The sequence below is a fragment of the Aricia agestis genome, chromosome 17 (genome assembly GCF_905147365.1).
Source record: "Aricia agestis chromosome 17, ilAriAges1.1, whole genome shotgun sequence".
NCBI classification, from domain to species: Eukaryota; Metazoa; Arthropoda; class Insecta; order Lepidoptera; family Lycaenidae; genus Aricia; species Aricia agestis.
In genome coordinates this window covers 2,972,964-3,000,167 of record NC_056422.1, presented here as the reverse complement: position 1 = coordinate 3,000,167, position 27,204 = coordinate 2,972,964, and the positions used below count along the sequence as shown (strand labels likewise).

The following is a 27,204-nucleotide window of genomic DNA, read 5'->3' as shown; positions in this document are numbered from 1 at the left end:
AAAAAAGTGGCAAAATATAAGTGAAAAGTTGTGAAAATTGTAGGAAAAGGAAAAAGTTTAGACAGCTGACACATGTCAATGTCAACGTCGGACATAATTTTGTCAACATTCGGCAATCGGCGGTGTTCGGTGGCTCCAAGGCGGCTCGGATTGAATTTCGAATTTTTATTTAAAATTAAAATTGTTTTATAAAATATCTTGTAGCTTTATCAATATGTCGAATGATTTAATCGATACTGTTCGGAACTATTTAGCTTCTCACCATATGTTTGTTGTTGACGAATGGTTGTCAGGGTAAGGTGTTTTGCATTTTGCAATTATTTTAGGTTTAAAAAAACGTGTTATTGCAGCTCACGGGGAGAATAGACTAAAAATATAATTCATCTATATTATGGGAAGTCCATAATAAACTATAAACTCAACCCTGTAAGATTTAAGTCCAGTGTCTTATAACATTACCTTTTTAGGTTTATAGAGTATTTTACCGAAGAAAATGGCACTAGCAATATAAGAGAGATACAGAACTGTGCTAGAGAGCAGTGGCTTCTAAATAACTTGAGTGATATATGCCCAGGATCGCTGCCAGCTAATATAAACAACCAGCACAAACATGTCCTCAGTGGGAAATTTGTTCTTCAGATTAATGCTGCTGTTGACATTGGTATGGTTGTAGAACATTAATATTTTGACTCGATTTTTCTTATAACTATGTGTGGTCGGTGCAGAGTAAGCTATCTTCCTTGTAATGTAGTATAACATTTTGAATTAAATGACAATATTCTAGTTATATTGATGACTATGTTATGGATGCATCTTAAACACTCCCTACACGGCAATTCTACATTACATTCATTTATGTGACAGTATTATTTGTTGCATGATATGCCGATCATGAAACAATCATGCGTGAATAATGCATTACACCATGTAACACATGTTATGCTGAATTACTGTCTAGGGAGCACATTAACTACACTTTGGCAAGATTTATGTTGGCAAAAAAGTGTGGTTATTTATTATTATTATTAGCCTTTATTTAGAAAAACAATACATTTATTTTACATACATTGCAAAATATTCAAATTAATTATTATTCGGTAGCGCGGTCTCTGTTTCTGTGTGCCTCTTGGCAAAGGCCTCCCCCAACAGCTTCCACTCACTTCTCTGACATGCCACTCTAGTTCACATCTGTCAAAGTGTGGTTAATACTTTATAATGTAATATCTTTAACCCATCGATCGTAGGAAAACGAGACACAATGGATATTCTATTGTGTCTCATTCACCAGTGAGCGTATGGGGCTTGATAAACCCATCAACCCAAGTACAAGCACCGTAGATAGCGACAACAATAGAATACAATAGTATTTCCAAGAATCAAAGGATTAATGAAGAAAATATATTAAAAAATTCCAGGTACCCCTGCATACCAGCAGTATTTAAAACTAAAGAAGGTTAATATGGAGAATGTTGAAGCCACAATAAATTACGAAGATAAAGTTCCTAGTCATAGGTAATGTTATTCCTTTGACATAATATTAATATGTAAATCACAAACTTCATCAAAGATTCATTTAACTAATGGAGATGATTCTTGCATTTGGTTAGAAGGATCAGATTGTAATACCAAGTTTTTTTTTCCAAATTAAAGAATAACCGACAAAAGATTTAATTACTTATATATCAAATATTGTTTCAGAATGATGAAATTGTATATGACAGATGGAAAACAAGAGATCTCAGGCATTGAATACAAACCCATGAGAAACATCAGCTGTGACATAACACCTGGCTGCAAAGTTATGATAAAAGGTAAAAATCTGTACATGGTATATCCCAATTTATATTTTATTCATAGTCTCTATTTAGAGGTTAAACAACACAATATCACACAACACAGCTCACTGACATTTCAAAATTTGTGTGTGATAATTTAGAACAAAATACACTCAATTCTAGAGTGCGTGAGCGGGACCGTGAAATTTTTTTTCGGAAACATGTACAGAGTAACTAGTTCATAAACATAAAAAGTCCTGGACACTAGGGGTACTGGCGGAGTGGGGGGAGGGGGGAAAGGGCCCATTTTTGTGTTTTTCGCTTATATCTCAAAATTGGTGCGTTCTAGAGAAAAACTTTCAAAGAGTAGATAAAAGACCATAAAATTATCTATAAGTAAATAATACCTGGAATGTTTTATAAAATTTCTTACCGTTTTCGAGTTACACCTTTTCGAAAAGTAGGGGTAAAATGGGGAAAATGCCCATTTTTGTGTTTTTCAGTCATATCTCAAAATTGGTGCATTCTAGAGAAATAATTTAAAAGAATAGTTGAAAGACCATTAAATTATCTACAAATTGCATCTAAAACATTTTAAAAATATCCTACCGTTTTCGAGCCGTTTCGAAAATTAGTTTTTTTAACTTATTGGCTGCTACTTTATATCTTATTAGCTGACCCAGCAGACGTCATCCTGCCGAGTAAAATATACGCCCTAAACACCCTAACCCTACCATACATACCTCTACCCAACCTACTCACCTACAAAAAAAACCTATGTTCTTCTTTTTCTAAGCTACCCCCAACAATTTCCAGCCAAATCGGGTCAGCCGTTATTGAGTTATTTTTATAACTAACAATACTTTCTTTTAAATATAGAAAATAAAACATTTTATCACAAACTGTTGGCAATCAGACTCTTTAGTTCAACGAATTAGGTAGTAATTCGTTGCTTTAGTTGCTTACTACTAAAACTGTCAACTCAATAAAAACATAAGCTGGGAGTGCCTCCTCGTGGCGAAGGCGGAAACAGTATAAGATTGCATTTTCAACATCAGTGGGCATTGGTAAAGATCTGAAAATAATTTCCATATCTTTTAGATGCCCATTGCCGTAACAATGCGACCTTACTGGCCAAAACTCCCATTTTAAATTATATTTTATAAAGAACCCGATGATCAGATGTTAAGTCAGATGTAGATTAAAGTGTTAAAGTCCAGGTGTAGGGTAGGGTAGGGATAGGGCAGGAATAGAATAGGGATAGGGCTGGTGTATTTACTGGTCAGGATGACGTATGCCGGGCCAGCTAATAAGTTATAGACCAGCAGCTAATAAGTTAAAAAAAAACTCATTTTCGAAAAGGTGTAACTCGAAAACGGTAGGACATTTTAAAAATATTTTAGGTGCAATTTGTAGATAATTTAATGGTCTTTCAACTATTTTTTGAAAGTTTTTCTCTAGAATGCACCAATTTTGAGATATGACTGAAAAACACAAAAATGGGCATTTTCCCCATTTTACCCCTACTTTTCGAAAAGGTGTAACTCGAAAACGGTAAGAAATTTTATAAAACATTCGAGGTATTATTTGTAGATAATTTTATGGTCTTTTATCTACTCTTTGAAAGTTTTTCTCTAGAACGCACCAATTTTGAGATATAAGCGAAAAACACAAAAAAGGGCCCTTTCCCCCCTCCCCCCACTCCGCCAGTACCCCTAGTGTCCAGGACTTTTAGTATGTTTATGAACTAATTACTCTGTACACGTTTCCGAAAAAAAATCTCACGATCCCGCTCACGCACTCTAGCGAGCGATTCATTCAATGGACTAAAAGCAAAATAATACATTGGATACTGAAAGTAACATAATCAACTTTTTATAAAAAAAAAAACTTAATTCTTGACTATCTATTATGACAATATTGTTAATGTTACGTGCTAGGGTTCGAGGATTTGGAGAGAAAGACTTGCTAGTTGCTGACTCTCTTGAACACTTTATTAACACTAACACAGACACTAAGTCACACAAATCACTATGTCCAAACACTAAGCACTATCACTGTCCTAGGTCGTAGCCGAGTCGAAGGTTCACTGGTTCACTCACTATTGATCACTTCTTTTCACCCCGAAATCGCCTTGATGATAGCTCATATCGAACTGAATTACCGGCCTGTCTGCCTGCGACAGACCGGTAATTCAGTTTATATGGGCCGGATCGAATCTCAGAATATTCGAGAGCATTCCTTCCCGAATGTACACAATTAAACAAGTGTGGAATACTTCGAGAAGCCTAACGCCATCTAGTATCTATACGTGGGAGAGCCATGCTTCGGCACGAATGGGCCGGCTCGACCGGAGAAATACCACGTTCTCACAGAAAACCGGCGTGAAACAGCGCTTGCGCTGTGTTTCGCCGAGTGAGTAAGTTTACCGGAGGCCCAATCGGCCCAATCCCCTACCCTATTCCCTTCCCTACCCTACCCTATTATCTTTCCTTCCCATCCCTACCCTCCCCTATTAAGTATCCTATTCCCTCTTAAAAGGCCGGCAACGCACCTGCAGCTCTTCTGATGCTGCGAGTGTCCATGGGCGACGGATGTTGCTTTCCATCAGGTGACCCGTTTGCTCGTTTGCCCCCTTATTTCATAAAAAAAAAGTATCCAATAGCGGATTTACGCTGTCTGCGTTTCTTCAATAAGTTGCGCTGGTTTGACGCTAGATGGCTCTATGTGTCCGTAACGTCCGTAACAATATTATGAATCACATTTTTGTCTTTCTAGGACCTGTGGAGTGTCGCCGCGGTGTTATTCTCCTGACCGAGGCAAATGTTGAGCTTCTGGGTGGTGAGGTGGAAGACATAGTCAGGACCAACTCACTTCACGGAATCTTGGCTGCTAAGTTTGGATCATTGAATCTTCCAGGTAATTTGTTAAGGGGCTTGCTTTTTTTTCGAAACATGAGCTTATTTAAGTTTATAGGTAACGAGCTTTTGCCCGCGGCTTCGCTCGCGTTAAGAAGTATTATTATATATAAACTTTCATCCCCTATTTGAACCCCTTGGGGTTGGAATTTATCAAAATCCTTTTTTAGCGGATGCCTACGTTATAACATCTACCTGCATGCCAAATTTCAGCCCGATCCGTCCAGTGGTTTGGGCTGTACGTTGATAGATCACTATGTCAATCAGTCAGTCACCTTTGAGTTTTATATATATAGATTTCATCCCCTATTTGAACCCCTTGGGGTTGGAATTTATCAAAATCCTTTCTTAGCGGATGCCTACGTTATAACATCTACCTGCATGCCAAATTTCAGCCCGATCCGTCCAGTGGTTTAAGCTGTACGTTGATAGATCACTATGTCAATCAGTCAGTCACCTTTGAGTTTTATATATATAGATTTCATCCCCTATTTGAACCCCTTGGGGTTGGAATTTATCAAAATCCTTTCTTAGCGGATGCCTACGTTATAACATCTACCTGCATGCCAAATTTCAGCCCGATCCGTCCAGTGGTTTGGGCTGTACGTTGATAGATCACTATGTCAATCAGTCAGTCACCTTTGAGTTTTATATATATAGACTAGATGACGCCCGCAACTCCGTTGCGCCAAAAGTAGTTTATCGTACGGGAATCGTACATTTTTCCGGGATAAAAAGTATCCTTATATGTCCTTCCTCGGGGCTCAAAGTAACAGACAGATAGACAGACACACTTTCGCATTCATTATATTGCCGACCGAGCGAGATAGCATGCTCGGTCAGGCCAAAGCCCACTGACGTCATTTCAGACGATGTATATATATTATTATATATACAACGTCTGAAATGACGTCAGTGGAAGATATATATATCTTGAAGGAAGATATATCTTGCCGTTCTCCGAAACTTCGATAGCGCGATGCAGAATTTTTAGGCGAATTGTGGGTACCGCCACATTTGACATTAGTATACAAGTATGGATAGTACTAGGTGTAACTACTAATACTATGTATAGTCTGTCAACAAAGTCATGACAGGCGGGAATTTTTTTAAATGAAATAAAAAATATGAGAACTTTATTAATTCGAGATAAAAATGTGCAAGGCATATTTAAAATGTAATAAGCGTTCTCTGTGAAAAAAAAAAAAAAAATACACCATAAAACCATAAAAGCGTGATTACGTTAAGCAAATTTTCCCGCCTGTCATGACTTTCTTGACGGACTATAGCAAATAAAATTTCATGAGCCAAATGCACTACGCGGCAACGGAACTTTGCGACACGGCACTCCCGTTCTATGGGATGTGTAGTTTTTAAAGGAATAACCGCACTACGCGGCAGTCGAGCGACACTTTTCATAAGTACTAGTACTAGTACTAGTACCTAGTGGAGAGTCTGGAGACTAACTTCATAGTAGAGTTCAGCTTGCGTGTTTTCCCAAACGCTCAGAGAAATGCTTTGCCTTTGTGAAGTCTAGTTCGCTCTGCCAATAAAGTCATAAATACTGATATTTTATTCATGTTTCCAGAACCCGATGCTAACGTAATAAATATCGGAATAAGAAACCCTACTATTCCTCATATAGACACTGCAAGAAACAATAATAATCAATTTAATTCCCATTCAAATTCATCAGTAGAACTAAGAAACCTCAATGCTCCTCATATAGACACAGTTAGAAACAATGATGCTCAATTCAACTTACATTCCAATTCATCCTCTGAACCTCCACCGGCAAATTTCGGAGACGATGATATAGATTTTGAGCAGATCGAGGCATTAGAAGCTCAATTCACTGACAATCCAGTCAAAAGACCAATGCTAGATGACAATCCGAAACCTGAAAAAAAATTAAAAATCACCCCCGAACCAGCAAACACAGTAGACGATTATCCAAATGAAGATGATCTATTTCAAGACGAAGACGACTATTTTAGGGATATGGAAGCTGATTTGATCACTCATGAGCAAGCAAATCCATTTGTACAAATCAAAGATATTATTAGTTTACCTGAGGAAAGAAGAAAAGGGAAGGTATATAAAATTAAAGGACAGATAATGAGGTTGCTTTCTAAGCTGTCTGTTGGGAAAGATGGGTGGAGTTTGAGGTGTACGATAGTTGATGATAATGATGATAGCAGTAGTTTAGATGTGGAATTCACGAGTGATGTTCTGTCGGAAGTGGTAGGTTATACGCCGCAGGAGATGAATCAAATCAAAAAGCAGATGGCGACGCAACCGGAACTGAAGGAGAAGGCTGTTTTGGTAATTAAAAAACCATCTGCCGAACGTACGGCGCCGAAAGTTCCGCCGACGAAAGGTTGCGCGCTAACTGAACGCGGCGTAATTTACGCTGATGTGTCATAGAGAACTTGAAATACATTGCGAGCGTATTGAGCCGAACGTCCGGCGCCGTACGTTCCGCAGATGTGTCGCTTAGCTTAACTTATGCCCAGTATCTCAGGTTTTTTGACAGAAGTTTATATATTGAACAAGGATGTTCATTGGTTAATATTTTGACAAAAGAGAATCAAAAACCCTAGTGAATAGATAACACTTCAATCGGAAAATCTCAGAAACCGGGCATTAGCCAGTAAAAATGCGGCAAAACTTTTAGCAGCAGAGGGCGACTAATAGCATATACAGTAAATAATCCAAGCAATATCCGACATCTCAACGCCTCCGTGGTCTAGTGGTTAAGAGCGTGGCTCTCGACTCGCGAATCGAACACACGAGTCGAGAGCCACGCTCTTAACTTCCCGCGTTGGAAACATGTTATTTCCAAGTTTTGTTAGGACAATGCAGGCTGATCACCTGATTGTCTGACAAGTAAGATGGTCCATGCGTCGGATGGGCATGTAAAAAGTCGGTCCTGCGCCTGATCTCTCGCCGGGCGTGTCGGCCTTCCGTCCCACTGGGTTATGACTTATGAGAGTGAAGGAATAGAGAGTGCTCTTGTGTACTGCGCACACACTTGAGCACTATAAAATTACTCCTGCGTACCTGGCCTGGTTTCAATGAAACTGGCCACCGTCACCGAAATCGGTGTGGGGAGTATTATTATTATTATCCGACATGTTGCACACGTCATATCAGAATATTGACAGAAACGTTGTCAAACGTCGAACAAAACTTTTTATTTACTGTCTGTGCTAGTGCTGCCGTCTAGCGTAAATACATTGCAGTAATTTATCCTATTATTTTTGGTGGAAATAATATATATTTTATTTTAGGCCCTGGAAAAAGCAAAGGACACATTACAACTGAAGTGTGTTATAGAGCTTACCATGATGGAACGACCAACTATAACTAAATTTACGCCACTAGAAGAATTACGGTGATTTAAAATTATGTAAATAGAGAGAATTATTAATGTAAATAAACTACTTGTTAGTTCTATAGTTTGTGCATTTTAAGATGATATGGGTGACAGTTTTCATATTCCTTGCTACGGGTTTTTTTACAAGAAAACCAAAAAAATCTAAATGTAATAAATTATGTTCCATCTACAAAAACAAATGTTTCATATAATTGTAAATGAATAAAAATGAAAAGTTGCTAAATGCTAACTTATTAATATAAAATTATAAATATTAACTGTGAAATAGGAGTATAAAATTATTGTTACGAAAACATTTGAAAAAGTAGATGCATGAAACGGAACTTATGTCAATAGAGATTGACTCTGTTGAATCGAAATCAAATCGATAAAAAAGGCGGTCATCTAAAATCGCCGGCACCACTGAAATGTCAGTACGAAATCGATACTTTACGAAGTGATTCGACATTTTTAAATTATCGATTAATTTTTGTTGGGTAACTTCCCTACTATTGTCAATTTTAATGTGTCAAGGATATCATCATAAAACGTACAAACTATAATTGTATTTTAAATTAGGCTAAACTGCAAACACACTGCTTATGCAAACAAGATGATATTTTTTGTCATCTACCTTATTTATATTGATGGCTGTCAATAGAGGTATAATATAGTGCGCGTGCAACGCCTGCGTGGTTTTGACTTGACTGGAAGTTCGTGGGTTCCATTCCCGCGTTGGAACAACACAGACTGATCGCCTATACTACTTATCTGACAAGTAAGATGATCCATGCGTCGGATGGGCATGTAAAAATTCGGTACTGCGCCTGATCTCTCGCCAGTCGTGTCGGTGATCCATGCGTCGGATGGGCATGTAAAAATTCGGTACTGCGCCTGATCTCTCGCTAGTCGTGTCGGTCGTCCGTCCCACTGGGTTATGAGAGTTGTTGGAATAAGAGTGCTCTTGTGTAAGTTACTGCGTACATACTTGGATACTATAAAATTACTCCTGCGTAACTGTAGGCCTACTATGAAATTGTTTTGAGAATCAATCGGAAGTGAATGCCGCGTCCTACTCTAAGGATAAGAACTCACGGCGCGGTTTTTTCTCGCGCCCACCGCGGTTGCGGGCCCGCAGTCTTCGTAGAATCCAGTTTTGTATGTAAAAAACGAAAGCAAAACTCACGGCGCGTTTTTCGCCCGCGGCGGGCGTGGCTGTTTGCGGCTCCCGCTGTACCGGCGGGTGGCGATCGCCCGCAGCCTCGGCGGTTTGCGCCCGCGCGCTCTGCGATAGTTTAGCGGGCGATCCCAGTAGCCGTAGGGAGCGAACTCCAGCGCGGTTTTCTCCCGCGCCCGCCGCAGCTGCGGGCCCGCACAAATCAGCGTTCTCGTGAATTTTGAAATAAAACCGCTCATTTGCGCGGGCCCGCAACCACGGCGGGCGCGGGAAAAAACCGCGCCGTGAGTTCGCTCCCTAACAACGTCATTTCACGTTAGAGTGGGACGCGGCATTTTCGTACGATTGTTTGAGTCCACAGTTTGAGTCTCAAAACGGTTTCGTGGTACGGCCGCTGGCCTGGTTTTAATGAAACGGGCCACCGAGACTGGTATGGGATATTATTTAAGTAACTCCAACCAAATTTCAGCAAAATGGGTTCAGCGATTTCGGCGAGGAAATGTAATAGACACACACTTTTTCATTTATAATATTAGTACAGAGACTGTCACTTTTGGTATGACTTCCGCTTAGGGCCAGGCCCCAACAGTGCATCGCGGCGTCGCATCGTAAAAATCTACGACGTCGCAGACGGCAGAACGCATCGTGGGCGTCTCGACAGCGAGATTTCCGATGACATTTTTGCGTTGTGACAACGCAACGCATTTCTGTGCGATGTTGTTTTTGCGATACGACGCCGCAACGCAGTGTTGTGGCCTGACCTTACTCAAGACTAACGGCCGTTCCCAATATTTGATCTATCTCTGGTTTTGCCCTACTAGAGAGCTCACATTAGACATTAGAGACATATATTTTATGTCAATTATGAGCTATTCCTATCTCTAGTAGGGCAAAACCAGAGATAGATCAAATATTGGGAACGGCCGTAAGTTGATAGATGATCAAAGAAAACCAGATTTGTTTGCAGTTAAAAACTATGTTTTATTACAGTTGTTTATAACACAATATTATGGTAGACAATAATATACAATAATTGGATACACGATAACATATATGAACACAGAAGATAATATGGTACAATATACCAATTGACAAAACTTAAAACATGAAGTATTGAGTAACATTTCATTTTGTCTGGAACACTTAATCAAATCGAGTATCTTTTTAAAACACTTAACTAAGTTGTATAAGAAACAGAATCAAAATACAACTATTTACCACAACTAAAATAATAATAAAGTTGTTTGTCTTCAATATAATAAAGTAACTGAATTACTGAATACTATAATTGCTAAAGAAAATTAAACAATTTAAATGAATGTCACTCAAGGCTTCATTGGCAAATTAAAACTGGTCTAAAATAATTAGTAAATTGAGCAACAAAAGCAAATATAGCTCATGTAAATCATAATTTTGAATGTTAATATAAATACAACAAATATCATTTTTCATGGTAAAAAATCACAAATCTGCAAGAATATAAGTACAGACTAACAAAACCTTTTTCAAACATAAAAGTACCAATTGTATTTATCATTTATGTAATAACAACTGCGTTATTAACGTTGGAGACTAATTTTCTAGCTTACTGATTGGCTAATACTAACATATCGTATTAGTATTATATTTCCTACATTTGCAATTCCTTTAATGTATCCCTGCATTGGATGACTTAAGAGAGAACTATCAACAATAGAAAGGAAGACGAGATGGACAAACAATGAATATAAAAAACGTAATATTTAACGAATCACTAAGTTACACTAGCTCAAGCCAAAACAAACAAATAAAATGCAGAAACACTACCTTGCACAGAAATAGGGTAGTTTGATATTTATAAAACTACCTTTAAAATACGAGGTAGGTTTAGTTTGCATTTAAATATCCTTGACTCGCACAGTTCACATACCATCTATTTCATATTAATTTTTTTCTTTCATCCTGACAGAAGCTCAGTTTAGGCTAAATAAGTACGAAGCGTACTCGAAATCGGAGTCAACTCGGGACACGTTAAAGAAGTGCCGATGAGTGTCGTGAAAATTTATAAAAACCTCTAACAATTCCTTATCATATCGAACGCGCACCGCAGAATATTCTAACTGTAACTACTGGTCATCCGTAATTATAATTATTACTATAGACTGTCTCGCAACGAGACCACATTTGACGGTACACATTAGAGCCATCGACAGGAACAATAAACCTCGGAGCGCCCTCGCCAATCCGCAGCGATTAAAAACACAATTCATATAAATATTGCAGTATTTTACAGACGGTGATTCAATAAATATCGATTACACAGCGGGCGGGCCGCTTCGGTTTCGAAAGCCAATGATTGAAAGCTATTTACAACAAACGGGACGATCGCCGGCCAGTCTTCCACATAAATGCCACTCGGTACCGCTCGACCTCACAGGATCCTCTCGTAGAAAAGCAGGTAGGCCTGCGCGCGCAGCACCTTGTCCTCGCTCACCTCGGACACCATGCTGTCGGACACGTAGTACCAGCGTCCGGCCGGCACCGCAGGCGCGTTGGTCGGACTCTCGCCCGACTCGTAGCCGGAGAGGTCGGAGTCGGAGTCCGCGTCGCCGGCGCCCGAAGCCGGGATGTTGGCGCTCTTGGGCAGGAACCACCACCGCGGGTCGCCCGGCTCCACCGGCCGCCGCACCTTCACGTAGGCCACGTAGTGTCCCCCGTGCATGCCGCCCGAGTGCTCCACCACGCCGTACAGCGAGTACAGCAGCTCGTTCTGGCCCTTCGCCACGTTCGGCAGCTTCTTCAGCTTGTCCATGGCGCAGAACGGCGCCAGGTTGAGGATAGTAGGGAAGTCGACGTGCTTGGTCATCTTGCGGAACATGCACCTCGGCCCCAGCTGGAACCTCTTCAGGTGGAGGATTAGGATGGCGGGCGGGCTCGACACGAGGAAGCGCTTCGTGGCGTTCGTGTACACCGTCTTGCCGTCCTTGCCGTTGATCCGCTCCGTGCAGGTCTCGCAGCCCACCTTGTTGTTGCCGGTGAGGAGCTCGAGCGCCGTGAACTGGCTGAGACAGGACTGGACGCTGCACTCGTCCTCGTCGCACACGTAGCGCGGCGAGAGGGGGCTCTGTCGCTCCAGGCTGAGGTAGTCCCTCTGCAGGATCTTGTCCGTGTTGTAGGTGGACTTCGGCCTCGGCGCGGCTGGGGGGCCGTCTATGGAGTACTCGACGGGGTTGGGGGAGGGTAGCGTCGGTTTTGGCTTCGTCGTGACGTCGTCGATATCCAGCTTGAGGTTATCCAGTTTATTGGGCACGTCCTGGTTGACGTAGAGATCGCCGGGCGGCGCCTCCTGGTTGTTGGGGTAGCCGCCGGTGTTGTTGAATTCCCAGCTCTGCTCCAGGATATCCCTGCACGCCTGGGCGCTGATTCCCCTGGACACGACCTCGTTGGAGTATTCGGGGGCGAACGAGATTCGCGACACTGGCCTCTCGTAGTCGCTCTTGACGGGCGAGAGCTTGTTGAGCCCGGATAGGTCTAGGTTTATTTCGCTGGATAGGGAGCTATGGCTGCCCAAGTCCTTGCCGTTGGGAGATTCGACGTTATCGACCGTTTCGGTTGAATTATGTTTAGTAGCTTCTGGACTGGCGACGCCGGAGTCGGGGTTCGAAAAGTTATCGAGGGATATGAGAGGTTTGTAATCAAGAGGAATGGCGACGTTCGATGACACGGTTTCCGGGAACTCCTTGTCTTTATCCGTCGTTTCGGGGGTATTGTCAGTTTTTTCCTTGTCTAACTCGACTGGACTGGTTCGAATGGAATCCGAGCTGATTACTTTTTCGGAGTTGTAACCCGACTCCATGTGGTAGGCAGCGAAGTTAGCGGCCGTGTGCGCGACAGCCGACGAATTGTTAGAATTGTGCGCGTCGGCCGCTCGCGGGGCGTCCTCTAAATTGTCTTCTACGTCGGCATCCGATTGTTCCGAGGACGACTTACCATCTTCTTTCTTACCATTAATTTCTGGACTGTTGTCTTTTGATGCTGCATTACCTGAGTAACAAAATAATTCTGGTAAGTATATTAAAAAATTAAGACCCTATATTTAAAATACTATTGCAATATTACTGCATTGCAATGCAAATTATTCATTTAAAAGTAAAACAAGAAGGTTACAACCACAGATTTTAGAAGTAAGAGATACGTTATACATCGTGTCACATATCGCCAAATCCTGCCCATATGGGCACAAATTGTCAGTCGTATGTCAATCACTCCACGGCTTACACGTTTTCACTACGCCGTAAATTGTGAACGAAATGCTGACTTGTGCTATAATTACCTACAAAAATTGCAGCGATATTGTGAATTTCAAAAATAGCGGGATCATCTATCACAGCCAACTGTAATTTATACTACTTTTTAATTTAAAAATCAATTATTCTTCACGAAAAATATTCCGTGAACTATCAAACTAAGGCACTAGTGATGTGGTGTGATGCAGATTTTGGTATCGATATTTTAATCGACATTTTTATGCGGTTGCGTTATTATCTACACTAATATTATAAACTGAAGAGTTTTGTTTGTTGGAACTCTCAGGAACTAATAATTTGATTTAAAATTTTGAAGTATTCTTTCAGAGTTAGATAGCTCATAGCCAAGGAACAAAGGGAAAATTTGGAAAAAACGGGGAAAATTATTTGAAAGGGCTTATCTCACGCACCATCCAGCAATTTTTATGTTATTTGGCATAAATAAAAAGTAGACCATATGAAGGATCATAGGCTATTTTGTGGGCTAATTTGTCTTTAAAATTCCTAATTTACGGGGGTGAAGCCGCGCGGAAGGTCTAAATTTATTATAAATATGCGGAAGTTTTATTTTATAGTCGAAAGAATTGGTGCTTAATGCTTACTCATATAATAACTTACAATAATTAGTGTATCTTTGAAGAGTGATTTGTATTACCTTCATCGCTTTTAGTCCTATTTCAGTTTCCCCAAAGACGCAAAATTCAAAGAGAAATGTATGAAAAAAAAACGGCCAAGTGCCAGTTGGTCTCGCGCACGAAAGGTTCCTTATCATAATAGAGCAAAATTAGGCAAATAATGTGTTTTGTACGAATCCTTAATTATTTCGTTTATTTTAATTTTAATATTAATTGTTAAAGTATATATATACAATGGCGTATTTTGTACTTTTCAAGTACCTAGTACCTATTGCCATTATTGATATCGAGCAAAAAATAGCAAAAAAATCACGTTTGTTGTGTGGGAGCCCCCCTTAAATATTTAATTTAATTTGTGTTAGTATCTGTTATTATAGCGGTAACAGCCATACACAATCTGTGAAAATTTCAGAAGTGTAGCGGTTATTGAGCTAAACAGCCGAGACAGACCATAAGACATCGAAGTCTCAGAATAGGAATAGGGTCCCTTTTTTTCCTTCTTAAAGATATTAAAAAAATAATAAGCGTGTTGTGTAATGTTACTACATCGCTATAGAAGCCAAAACTGTGGCTAGTTTTTTGTCTGTCTGTCTGTCTGTATGTTTGTTCCAGCATCACACGAAAACTACTGATCCGATTTGAATGCGGTTTTCGCAAATATATTTGTCTTTTTCCAACTTAACATCTGGTCATATAATATTATTATCTATTGCCTAGTTACGATTTTGCCAAACAGCTGATTATTTTTGCCGAATTGAGTTGGTCCCATAGTAAAAGTTTTTCGTAATCATGGATGATTTCAACCCCTTTCGGCCTTTAAGTTGTTTTTGTTAGACTGTAATATTAATTGTTTATCACTTTCATTCTTTTAATATTATTTAAATACCTACCAAAATACATCCATATCGTCGTAATAATAATTAATCGACACCGTAGATAGACCGGACACCACTAGACCGTGTACCGTTGACACTATGCTGACAACATAGTGTCATTGAAGTCGGCGACATAGGTTTCCATATAAACGGCGCTACATAACACTTCTCCTTATTTTCCTGGGGGCCTACTACAACCTCTTATAGCAGTATTATTTTAATCTTACTTTATGATTTCGTACCATCACCTCTTAAAAGTAAGATTACTTTATGATTGTTCCGTCAAGACGTTTTGTGACGTCATGTCCCGATTCATTCGCTCTCAGCGTACCATGAGCTCCATTTTGACACCGTTTGACAGATGAGCAAGATTACTTTAACGTCAAACTAGCGATCTTAAATCCGCTGTGAAATATCAACTTTTTTAAGATTGTTTTGCATTTTTTACTGTTTTTTAGTAAAATTATATTTGAAAATTGAGTACGGTACGACTTTAAATTACGCATATTATGTATTAACAACTAAATTATTAACTTTATTTGTATTTAAAGTTAACCATGTACATAAAAAACGGCGTTTGTTTTGAGATAACCATTGTATTAAATATTTACTAAACGTACCTTCTATTTACCTTATAATAGAAAATATCGACACAGTCTTCAAAGTCGCGCAACTCACACACCACTTAAAACTTTTTTTGTTTTAGCGTACCACAACAACACTTCACGTCTTATTTGGGTTTCAGCATTGGTTTTTCAACAATTTCACTATTTGATTTAATTCTTATTGTTAACAATTTAGCGCTGAATCGGTTTAATTTATTGAAATATTTTGGTTTAGTACCATTCAAATTCTCTACAGTCACTAATAAGTATTTTCTACATAATATGTTAAGACTAATTAGACACTTCATTTGTTTACACAATCGTGTGAGAGTGACAAAAAGCTTTATAGCTGCTATCTCGCTTCCACCCATGACAATTCATTTGTTTATACAATCGTGTGAGAGAGACAAAGCGCTTTGTAGCTGCTATCTCGCTTCCACCCATTGATAAATGTAAACAAATAATTTGATATCGTTCGTTCTTTCCCATCACTTAGCAGGAATAAAACAAGATTGTTTTCATACACCTTAAAAAGTTCATGGTACGAATCAAAGTAAGGTTATTGTAATCTTACAACAAAGTGTTCTGGAAACATGATAGTTTTAGGAAAGGTTGTGGTAGGCCGCCTGTTCTGAGGTTACAACTTACACTCCAAAAACATGTCAAATACAAAGCAAAGCAAATACACTACCTTTATTCTTTCGCGCCGCTTTCCTTTTTGCCATTTGTTCCTTCTTAAGTTGATGTTTGGATGGTTTGGTTTCTTCTTGAGTGTTATATGAATTGTCATCTGAAAATTAATGCATTAAGATGGTTAGGGAAGATTAGCACAGCACAATACAAACAACACACAATAATTAAAAAATATATTATTAAGGTTAGATTGTTGTTCTTACAAGTTACATATAGAGGTACAATAAAACATTGTTTATTTATAGCGTTTTCGGCATCTAGAACTGCCCCGGGGCAGGGCAGGCAGAACGGGCTTAAGTCCGAACGGATAAATAGCCAAAGTTTAATTTAAGAACATAAACGACGTATTGCACTAGCACTAAGTCTACGAGTTTCGTGGTACACAAGTTGTGTTCGGCTATTTCCGTATCCATTCGGCCTCCCCTGCCTGCACCATAAAGTTAATATACCTAGCGGAATAGAGAAACAAAGGCCTGAGCAAGAGAGATGTCACTACCAGTAACACTCCGTGGTAAAAAGAGACGTGTGATACATGACAACATACCAGTAACACTCCATGGTAAAAAGAGACGTGTGATACATGACAACAACACTCTTTGTTTGACGTCCAGTCGGCACGTGCCGCACGTTGACAATTTAATCTCATAGAATTCATGTTCAATGATGCTTGTTGTAAGTGTATATGTACACATATTTTTCACACAGATGAAAACCAATTTCGGTTTCGTTTGACAGCTCGAGATTGTTGCTCTATTCCGCTAGGTATATTAACTTTATGGCCTGCACTGCCCCGGGGCAGTTCCAGATGCCGAAAACGCTATTAGTTTATCATCATAACAGTAACGTGAAATATCAATTCTAACATCATGAAATCACTCTCTTAAGAGATACCATTCATTAACAATCGATAGTTTCGATGCATTACGAAGGAAAATATTTCCTTTGTATTAACTAGTGGATTTAAACGATCTATCGTAATGTGGTATGCGAATGGAGTAAATTGAACTCACCGTTTGGAGTTTTTCTGCGCACGAGAGCCGGGGGTTGGGGTCTGCTGGCAGCAACTGGTAATGACAAGTCCAGGAAGTATTCCGCTCTGTCTGAATGATGGAAACATTCCTGACACTCCAGAGTTGACACGAGAAAACCTCGGAACACCTTTAAAGGAAAAAATTGTCGCTTTATAAACTTACCTAAAATTCATTAACAAAGTCTAGGTTAAATATTGGTGTATTCTTGCATCTCCAGAAAGGACATACTAGGATATGTCTTGTATTGCAGAAAAAAATTTCGTTTCCTGCGCGGTAAACATATTTTCCGCACAGTTGCTACATACATTAAAGAACATATTATGTTGCATCCATATCTTCTAATGCTATCGGCGACGATGGTATTAGTCGAAAAATGATTATCCCCGTTCTCGATATCATTGCCCCTATACTTGTGGATATTTTTAACCATGCTGTCATTACTTCAATTTATCCTAGCGCGTGGAAGGATGCTAGTGTAATTCCATTACCTAAATCTGTTAGACCTAAGCTGGTTTCAGACTACCGTCCAATTTCCATACTACATTTTCTCTCTAAAGTGTTTGAACGATTGGTCTGTCATCAGCTTACTAATTACGTAATGCAGAATAATCTTTTAAGCTCTTTTCAGTCAGGTTTCCGACGTGGTCACAGTACTACTACTGCGTTAATAAAAGTAACTGACGATATATGACTTGGCATGGTACTAGCTTTATTCGACTTTAGTAGAGCATTTAATACTGTCGACCACGATGTATTGATTGGAATCTTGAAGACTCTAAATTTATCACCATCGGTTATTAATTTGTTCCGAAGCTATTTTGTGGGACGCCGCCAGAGAGTAAAGTTGGGCAACTCTTGTTCTGATTGGACTGTTATCTCGACTGGTGTTCCGCAAGGTGGTGTCTTATCCCCTCTGTTATATTTTGCCCTTTTTATTAATATCATTACTCAAAATATTCTGTCATCTTTCCACCTTTACGCTGACGACTTACAGATCTACTCTCAGACGACTTTAAATAATCTATATGCTACCTTGAATAATTTGAATAGAGATATTGATGTCATTTGCAATTGGGCGATGCGCCACGGTCTTCATATCAATCCAAGCAAGACACAGCTGATAGTTAATGGTAGTCCTGGCCTGATGTCTAGAGTTGACAGGGGTAGCCTACCACCGGTGGTCGTTGATGGTACAATTGTACCTTTCAGTCAGACTGTAAAGTATTTGGGGGTTTACCTTGACGAAACCCTGTCCTGGGGACAACAAATTAAAGAAATTAGCAGAAAAGTGCTAATTTCTTTAATTTATTGCTACTTGGTACTCCATTTCCCGACTGCGCTACGTTCTTCCCATACCGACCAAAATAGGGATAGCAGAGTCTCTGATCTTATCTATTCTCGATTATGCAGATACTTGTTTTGTCAACCTGAGGATCAGCTCAACAAACTAGAGCGGCTTCAAAATCTTGCCATAAGATTTATTTTCGGCCATAGGAAGTTCGATCATGTATCCGAATACCGTAGGAAACTCAAGTGGCTACCAATTCGTCTTCGACATGATGCTCGCATTCTGTCACTTGTGTTCTCCATCATACATGATCCGTATCTGCCGTCTTATTTAAAGGATAACTTTTCGTTTCGACAAGCAGAGAAAGAGTTACGTTCTGCTTCAAATCGCCTTTTAGACGTGCCTGTAGAACAAACTAAATACTATAACTCTTCTTTTGCTGCTACGGGAATAAGGCTGTGGAATTCAATACCAACCCATATAAGAATGACGGCTACACATTATCGGTTTAAGATGCTGGTAAAAGAACATTTTCTTTTTATTAGTGATAATACCCAACCTATATAAATTGACATTCATCCTATTATAATTAAAATTCAAAATTTATCAAGTTATTATTGTTAGTTATAAGTTCCAACCTCTAAATTTAATAATAATAATAATTTTTATTTGCAGAAAGATGTACAAAAGTTGTTAAGTTACTGATTATGATCCCAGTCTTTCTACCTAGTATTTAGGCATGCAAAAATGATAAATAAAACTTAAGTAAATCTAATTAACATTATTTAAAACATAAGTCAAGAATTTATAATTATTATAGTCAATAATCATACAATAGGCATGATGACAATTTTTTTTTCTTATTGGTAAATGAAATACCCTTAAAAAATAGAAACATCGCTGAAAGAATGACTCTCATAGCTTACAAATTCACCAAGATATGAAAATTCAAACCGAAACGCTCCATACAAAGTGCTACGAAAGTATGACGTCACTCTTTCGTAGTTTGTACGCATCGTAAGAGAACTTTGTTCGATATATTAAATATTGCGTTTCATAACAAAAGTTGCTTTTAATTGCATAAGTTATCGCATTAAGAAATTTAATTGAAAAAAAAAACGACTTGAATATTTTATACGTGGGAGAGCCATGCTTCGGCACGAATGGGTCGGCTCGACCGGAGAAATACCACGTTCTCACAGAAAACCGGCGTGAAACAGCACTTGCGCTGTGTTTCGTCGAGTGAGTGAGTTTACCGGAGGCCCAATCCCTATTCCCCTCTCTTCCCTCCCCTATTCCCTTCCCTTCCTTACTATATTAACCTACTAGCTGTTGCCCGCGACTTCGTCCGCGTGGACTTTAGTTTATAGCGCGCGGTGTCAACAAAATGTGTGTCAAATTTAAAAACTTTTTAAAACCCTGGTAAGTGGTACCCCTCTTAGGGCCGCGCTACACCGGAATGGCAGCGCTGAAAGTGCTCGCCTCGCCGCTGCCATTCCGGTGTAGCGCGGCCCTTAATTAATCAAAATACCCAAAAACAGCTGTGCAGTGTGCACATAATCTATACTAACATTGTAATTGCGAAAGTATCTCTGTCTGTCTGTCTGTCTGTCAGTCTCGCTTTCACGCCAAACGCCAAAAGTATCTCTGTATGTCTGTCTGTCTGTCTGTCTGTCAGTCTCGCTTTCACGCCAAACGCCAAAACTACCGAACCGATTGTAATGAAATTTTGTATACAGATAGTCTAAAGCCTGAGAAAGGACATGGGCTACTTTTTTACTGGAAAAAAGGGTTATAAGGGGGTGAAAATGCGTAAATTTGTTCAAATTAAGTAAGTTCCAACAGTTCATAATAGATGGCGCCGTGCGTCTTCTACATCGCGCTGACGCTTGCTCAAAAGTCTTTCTATAAGACGTGGTATCATCTTACAATTAAGTTTCGATTTTTTTCGATTGTTATATCTATTCTACGGTATTAAATAAGTCAGTACTTTATCTGTGCAGTGACGTAATCTTATATCTATCAATGATAAATAGTTTATGGGTAAAGTTGTGTAATTGGAGGGCTAAATAAGCTTTAAAATTTGGCATAAAATATAAAGTTTAATATAAAAAAATGAAATACTTATTGTGTGCACACTGCACAGCTGTATTGATTTAAGGGGTACCAGGGTTTTTTTATAAAAGCTTTTGACACCAATTTTGTTGACATCGCGCGCTATAAACTGAAGTCCACGCGGACGAAGTCGCGGGCAACAGCTAGTATTATACATAAAATATGTTTAAGATTTTTGAAATTTTATTTTAATACACATTCAAGACCCAGGAACATTGAAAACTTTTTGTTCCGCCTGCGGGACTCGAACCCAGGACCCCCGGGATGAGCGCTGGCCACGCGCAATGCGAATTCATTTTCATCGATATTTTCATGGAAATAAGATATTTTCCCACATCAAAATGTAGCCTATGTCCTTTCTCAGACTCTAGAATAACTGTATACAAAATTTAATTGCAATCGGTTCAGTAGTTTTGGCGTGAAAGCAAGACAGACAGACAGACAGACAGACAGAGATACTTTCGCATTTATAATATTAGTATGGATTCCCTCTTAAAAGGCCAGCAACGCACTTGCAGCTCTTCTGATGCTGCGAGTGTCCATGGGCGACGGAAGTTGCTTTCCATCAGGTGACCCGTTTGCTCGTTTGCCCCCTTATTTCATAATAAAAAAAATAAAAAATAAATAAAAAAAATCCAACTTTGAAGGCGCATAACAAAAAAAAAATACAATTTATGCTATCTAGCTGAAATTTTGGGAACACTTATTTTTTACCGTGATTTCTTTCTTTTATTAACAAAATTTGCTAATCTTTGACCTTGTCATGATCCCTATTAAATATTATTTCATTAACAAAGAAGTCATATTATAATTAATTAGATAAAAAAATACAGTTTAATCTGGATAAAAAGGTCAATTAAATCAATTAAAATGTTACAAATTACATTAGATGTCAAAAAGAATTGAATATTTGTCAAGTCCAAAAGAATAATAATATATAAATGTCACAGTAATCACATTCTAAAGTTAAAAAATATAATAAATAATAATAAAATAAAATACTACATTATGTTATCTTACAGGCTCTAAAATAAAATTTCATTAATCAGTAACATTAAGGAAATCTAACATTATCATTTAGGTATTCTGAGACCCTATAGTATCATTTTTGTACTAGAAATTCGCTAATAGCCTTTTTGATGGAAATTACACTTATATTATTATTTTCTCTTAATTGTATTGGTAGCTTGTTGTATATTTTAGAAGACATTCCAATTACACTTTTAGACATGAAGTGAAGTTTTGTAGGTTCTAGTAATAATCTTATTCTTATCACATCTATTTCTCTCTACAATATTAGACTTTTTAGGAAACAGATCATGATTTTTATATACAAACAATGCTATTTCTAGTATGTTTGTTTCTGTATTTCTTTTTATGTTATTACCTATTTATATGTGTATTATATTAATGTTGGTGTGTATGTATTATTAAAAATAAGTCCTTTACCTGTGGTTGCCTGGAAGAAACTACTAATTAGTAATAAGGTCGCCATTGTAGTACACTGTATTAGTTAATAAATGTTGTAATTTTCTTCTTAACATGTGCACAATAAAGTATATTTATTATTATTATTATTAACATACAGTCTTAAATATAACCTGTTTTTTCCCTTAAATAATATATTTTCAAAACTTACCTGTTCTGGTCTCAGCATAGTATCTGATGCCTGTTGTCCATAAAACTTGACTTTTTGCTTGACCTCCCCATCCACCTTGGCAGGGTCTACCTTGGAGCTCACACCGAGACTACTGAGGATCACAGATTGATATCGTCGTAAATCTTCAGACCTGAAATACAATGTTTCATTGAATGGGTTAAGGTCTTTGCCTATTAATGTTCACTTTGATCTAAGTGAAAAAAATCTCAACACAAAGACTATAATGTTTTTACTTTAAGTTCTACATAATATGTTACATAATGGTGCATTAATTTAAATACATAAGTAACTTTTTTCTCTCAACATTTATATCAAAATGAATTGAAACAAAGTACACCATTTGATTTCAAATCAAAGTTAAATAAAATTATCCAATGGAATTTGAATTATTTAACAAAAGAACATCAACACTGTTGGGTATTGCAAAGACCCACCAGAAAATAAAATATCCTTACCTGACAGCTTCCAGCAAATGCCTGAGCAATTCATGGGAGTCATGCTGGTCACCGCCACCAAACTGTGGTAACTTGTTCACCAGAGCCGACAGCAGCTTTCGTGGGGTATACACAGCACCTTCACCTTGAAAATAAAATAAATATTTTGTAACATTGTTGTGGACCCTGTCTGAAATTTATGTCTCTCTCATTGTTGTAAGAGCAACTTAACGGACAAAGACGACAACATTGTAAAAATTACCAACTACATATTTTTTATTAATAAAGGGAGACATAGTATAAAAAGAAAATAACTAAATAGTAAAGTAAAATAACTATCAACCCATCAATCCCTAGGCAGCAGCCAGATGCCGCATAACAATTGAAAATCTATCGACTCTGTGATACCCACAATAGAGGTGCTACTGCCAATTTAGAATGTATTGAATCTAGTGAATATTGCTTTAAAAAGCAATATTCACTATTATATACTTAGATTCAAATTATCTATTAATTCCTATAAGTAGTGCAAGAATATAAAAATGATTGTTGTGTAAAAATATGAGGTTAAACTAGCTTATGATATTACAAGATTAGCACTAAAACCTTATAATTATTAAATTAACATTAAGTGATTCATGAGTCTTTGTTTGATAATCTGCTGAACTCAACGAAAATATTTTTTTGGCATCTAAAAGTAGGTCAAGTTTTTTTTTACACTAATTATGTGTAATTTACCTAGGTTTGTAAGTCCTAATATGCAAATTGTATATTTCCACTTAAATAGACCTGGATTAAATTTAGCCCTGGGTTAAACTCATCAATGTTGGTCATTATATCTCTTGCATGAATATAAAGAGAGAGATGAAATAATAATAATTAAACCCACAGTATAGGCATTAGGCAAGTGGCACTTTTAACAATCATTACAAACTTATTAATGATTATTATTATTTATGTAACCACTAGTAGCCATTAAGATGCGTATGTGTCAAATTGTTTGAAGATTTCATCTCCCAATTGGTCCAGTTATTTTTTAAAGCAGTTCAGTGATGATTATAATTTTGTTGGACTTTCAGATGAACTAGCTTCGTAAACTGTAAGGTTTTTCTTGAAATTTTGTTTACTTGCTATGCTTACACTTAAAGAGTAACAATGATTCATTTCATTTTGATCAAAATGTAGACAAATGTAAAAGCAGGCCTATCTCACTTCCATACAAACGGCGCGAAATCGCTGAGATATTTACCTACTATTCTGGAAAACAACCTAATTTCAACCTTCTGAAAGTCGCTCAGCCACAGAATACAAAAGTGCCAGCAAAGTTTAAAGAATAAATCACACAAGAAACAACAAAAGAAGATTTAACTTTGACATTATTTAAATTCCCATGGCATATTTATTCAGATGGAATAAAATTAGAATATTTACCTGCTTGCAATTCAGCAAGTGTTTCTGCCAGTGTTCTTGTCAATGTGCCCCACTCTCCCAACTGTCCAGTAATGGGCGGGAGGTCCACCTCCTTCCCCTCCTCCCCCACCTGTTCCGGCTTCATCTTCAGCTTGCCCCCCGGCAGAGTAAACTTCTCTCCCGGTGTCGCCATCTCTTGCAATACATTCAACAAATAAGGTGTCTGAACTAAACATTGCATAACAGAATTGAAAAAACATGTATTTCCTAAGTTAGTTAGACCTCGCACCCGCGGCAAGTTCAATGCTACGGCCTTATCTTTGCCTTTGTCATTTTTTATCATATCTAGTGGCATTGAAATTTCCAGAGTCTTTGGTATTTGTGATTCAGTGTTATCCACTACGGTTGATTTGTGACTGTTGTTGGCCTGCTTCTTGAGGTACTCTATGCACTCGTGGAGTCTCTTGGAGCTGGTAGCGTGCACTTCGTTATTGCAGCAGTAGCAGTAGATCTCCCACGTCGTGGTGTTAGCGGTGAGGGCATGGCTGTCAGAGTGAGGGGTGTTGAAGTGGTTCAGGGCGTGCTTGTTCCGCGCTCTGCCGCACAGCTGCGACCCGCACCTGAGACACATCCACAGTGACAAGTCCTCCTCATAGTTAGAGTCCACTATTTCCGTCGTCGGACTTTTCTTGCATTCCGAGCAGTCCTTTTCGAATCCCCCAGTCTTTAGCGCCTTCTTCAATCGATTCAGATCTACGGTTTTAGCGACGTGAGGGCAGGCAGACTTCACTGACTCGTCGCACGACTCGGTGGAGTCGTCCCCGTTTTCGCTGGGGTCGTTTTGTCTCTTTTTCTTAACCATTGTACCGTCCACTACGATTAGGCGCCGCCTGAAATGTAATAAGATACACTACTTAAGAATAACTACGGGAACACAAAAAGAAGAGTTTGACAAATCTGTGTCGATTGCCAGTGCACGCGTGACAACGCAAATTATTACGAGCTTCTAGACCACAATTATTATAAATTATAATAGAAAGCAATAAACAGATATTTATACTTACAATTACATAAGTAGCTATAAAATTTAAACAAAAATAAAGAAACTAAGACTGAATTGCTAAAATCTAAAACTTGTCACAAAGATATACCACATTTGTCCGACATTTTAAGAATGTTGCCATTTTTTAATTTTTATCATTTTGGTGAAAGTGGGAACTGGGAAGTTTCAACTTTCAAGTTTGTGGGTAAAAGTTTTATTTTTTACTTTTCAAGGAACGGTTTGTATTAATAATTATTATTTGTTTCCATAAAGAAATAAAAATATTTCAACCGCTATCATTTAGGTATCTCAATTCAGCTTGCAGAAAGTAATTTGTAAAATAAAATTATTTTATTTTACAATACTAATATACTTTAATTAATTCACCATTATAATTATTATTTTATTATAATATTGAGAATATTAATGGTGATAAATTGGAATCTGGCAACCAAAAATATATCTTTTGCTAAATTAATTTACAAAGAAGAAGGCGTTAATAGTGACGTCGTCACTTGTGTGATTTTTGACAGCAGACGTCAAAATTTAGAAACGTCAACAGGTCACTGGTCAGCCAGAGTGTCTGTCGTCGAAATAAAATAAAGAAAATTAATAATATTAATTTATTTTAACACCTATTCAGGCATTACAACAGTAAACAATTACTTTGTGGTTCAGTTCACAGCAATAGAAATATGTAGTCAGTGTAAAATCTTCGAGAAATACAAAACCAAAGTCTGTGGATGTACCCATAATAAAACCAAAAATTAGTGAAAATGTCTCTACCGGGCAATGGAATCTTTGTGGTGCAGGGGGAGATGGCGATGCTCGTCACTGCCATGAGGCGGAGCACTCGCTGGGGCTTGCACACCTTTCCAAACGAGGAGTACGACGTCCTCATGCGCACGTTCCAAGACCTCAAGACAATACTATACCAAGTGGCTGACTTGCGAGAGCTAGATCCTGCGACGTATCTCAGTCCGTTCCTCGAAGTCATCCGGAGTAAAGAAACCACTGGCCCAGTTACCAGTCTGGCCTTATCGGCTATACATAAATTTTTATCTTATGGCCTGATAGGTAAGTGACTTTAATATTTTTTTTACTAAAAAATCATTAAGCAAAACTACTGATTTGTTATAAAAAACAAGTTACATAAAAATTGTGGTCAAATCATGAGTATTTATTAGAAAATTTAACAAGTAAAACTAATTAATTCCTTTACATGATAATAAACTTATTAACACTATATCATAATATTCTAGATCCAACTCATCCCAGTGTGCCAGCAACTGTGGAGGACATTGCAGATGCTGTCACCCATGCCAGATTTGTTGGCACAGACCACTCGTCTGATGGCATTGTACTTTTAAAGATATTGCAAGTAAGTGTGCATATTGCATGTTCTTTAAGTGCAAGACATTGTTATTATTATAAACAATATGCAATAAAACAAGGAATATACATAGGTATACTTCGTTTCAAATAAGTAAATAAAGTATGTATTTATATTCTCCAAAAGAAAACACAAATATGGATAAAAAGTTGCCTATTTTAACAAGGATTAAGAGTGAAGAATATGAAAACAGCAAATAAATATATTTGATTTAAATTTATGAAAATCTACGAATAATAAAAACTCATAGTCAGGGAGCCCTAGACAGGGACTGAAAGCGGTACCGTTATAAAGCGTATATACCGGTATAAAATTACGGTATTGCTTTGATTTAAAGGTTGAGTCAGAACGGTTGAACTTCACCATTGCGATACCGCAAAAAAATGAAAAATAACTTTATTTTTACGGTACCGATATATCTCTTTATTTTATTGCTACCCCAACCAAAATAATGCTAGGTGACGATGTACCTACGCACCGGTGCGGCG

General features: G+C 38.1%; 3 protein-coding genes across 4 annotated transcripts in view; 2 read left to right on the top strand and 1 right to left on the bottom strand.

Moving 5' to 3' along the window:
* The first annotated feature begins 125 nt into the window (after positions 1 to 125).
* Positions 126 to 8,170, top strand: LOC121735370 (recQ-mediated genome instability protein 1-like). Its single transcript, XM_042126179.1, has 7 exons — positions 126 to 294; positions 468 to 661; positions 1,416 to 1,512; positions 1,699 to 1,811; positions 4,554 to 4,694; positions 6,282 to 7,018; positions 7,987 to 8,170. Exons 1-7 carry the CDS (start codon positions 215 to 217, stop codon positions 8,092 to 8,094), a joined length of 1,470 nt encoding a protein of 489 aa, XP_041982113.1. The 5' UTR covers positions 126 to 214; the 3' UTR covers positions 8,095 to 8,170.
* A 3,104-nt stretch (positions 8,171 to 11,274) lies between these two features.
* On the bottom strand, positions 11,275 to 25,447 carry LOC121735218 (ubiquitin carboxyl-terminal hydrolase 16). 2 transcript variants are annotated; one of them, XM_042125954.1, is made up of 7 exons: positions 25,346 to 25,447; positions 24,303 to 25,171; positions 22,893 to 23,016; positions 22,417 to 22,567; positions 17,354 to 17,501; positions 16,342 to 16,440; positions 11,275 to 13,272 (listed from the first exon to the last, which is right to left on the bottom strand). In XM_042125954.1, the coding sequence occupies exons 2-7, from the start codon at positions 25,141 to 25,143 to the stop codon at positions 11,660 to 11,662; spliced, it is 2,976 nt and encodes a 991-aa protein (XP_041981888.1). In that variant the 5' UTR covers positions 25,144 to 25,171; positions 25,346 to 25,447; the 3' UTR covers positions 11,275 to 11,659. The 2 variants fall into 2 exon arrangements, with proteins under 2 accessions (XP_041981888.1, XP_041981890.1); XM_042125956.1 differs by lacking the exon at positions 16,342 to 16,440.
* Positions 25,448 to 25,913: 466 nt separating this feature from the next.
* LOC121735225 (Golgi-specific brefeldin A-resistance guanine nucleotide exchange factor 1) overlaps positions 25,914 to 27,204 on the top strand; it is a 42,731-nt gene continuing 41,440 nt past the window's right edge. The window contains exons 1-2 of the mRNA XM_042125970.1: positions 25,914 to 26,400; positions 26,586 to 26,704. Of these exons, the coding sequence (XP_041981904.1) occupies positions 26,100 to 26,400; positions 26,586 to 26,704 (420 nt within the window). The 5' untranslated portion in view covers positions 25,914 to 26,099. The remainder of the gene's footprint in view (positions 26,401 to 26,585; positions 26,705 to 27,204) is intronic.

Bases quoted from the DNA above. Each gene is read 5' to 3' on its own strand.
- LOC121735370 (XM_042126179.1), top strand. From the start codon at position 215: ATGTCGAATGATTTAATCGATACTGTTCGGAACTATTTAGCTTCTCAC. The intron at 662-1,415 runs GTATGGTTGTAG...AAAAAATTCCAG, and splicing joins TAATGCTGCTGTTGACATTG to GTACCCCTGCATACCAGCAG. The intron at 4,695-6,281 runs GTAATTTGTTAA...TCATGTTTCCAG, and splicing joins TGGATCATTGAATCTTCCAG to AACCCGATGCTAACGTAATA.
- LOC121735218 (XM_042125954.1), bottom strand. From the start codon at position 25,143: ATGGTTAAGAAAAAGAGACAAAACGACCCCAGCGAAAACGGGGACGAC. The intron at 22,568-22,892 runs GTAAGGATATTT...ATTGTATTTCAG, and splicing joins CATTTGCTGGAAGCTGTCAG to GTCTGAAGATTTACGACGAT. The intron at 16,441-17,353 runs GTGAGTTCAATT...ATTAATTTTCAG, and splicing joins GCGCAGAAAAACTCCAAACG to ATGACAATTCATATAACACT.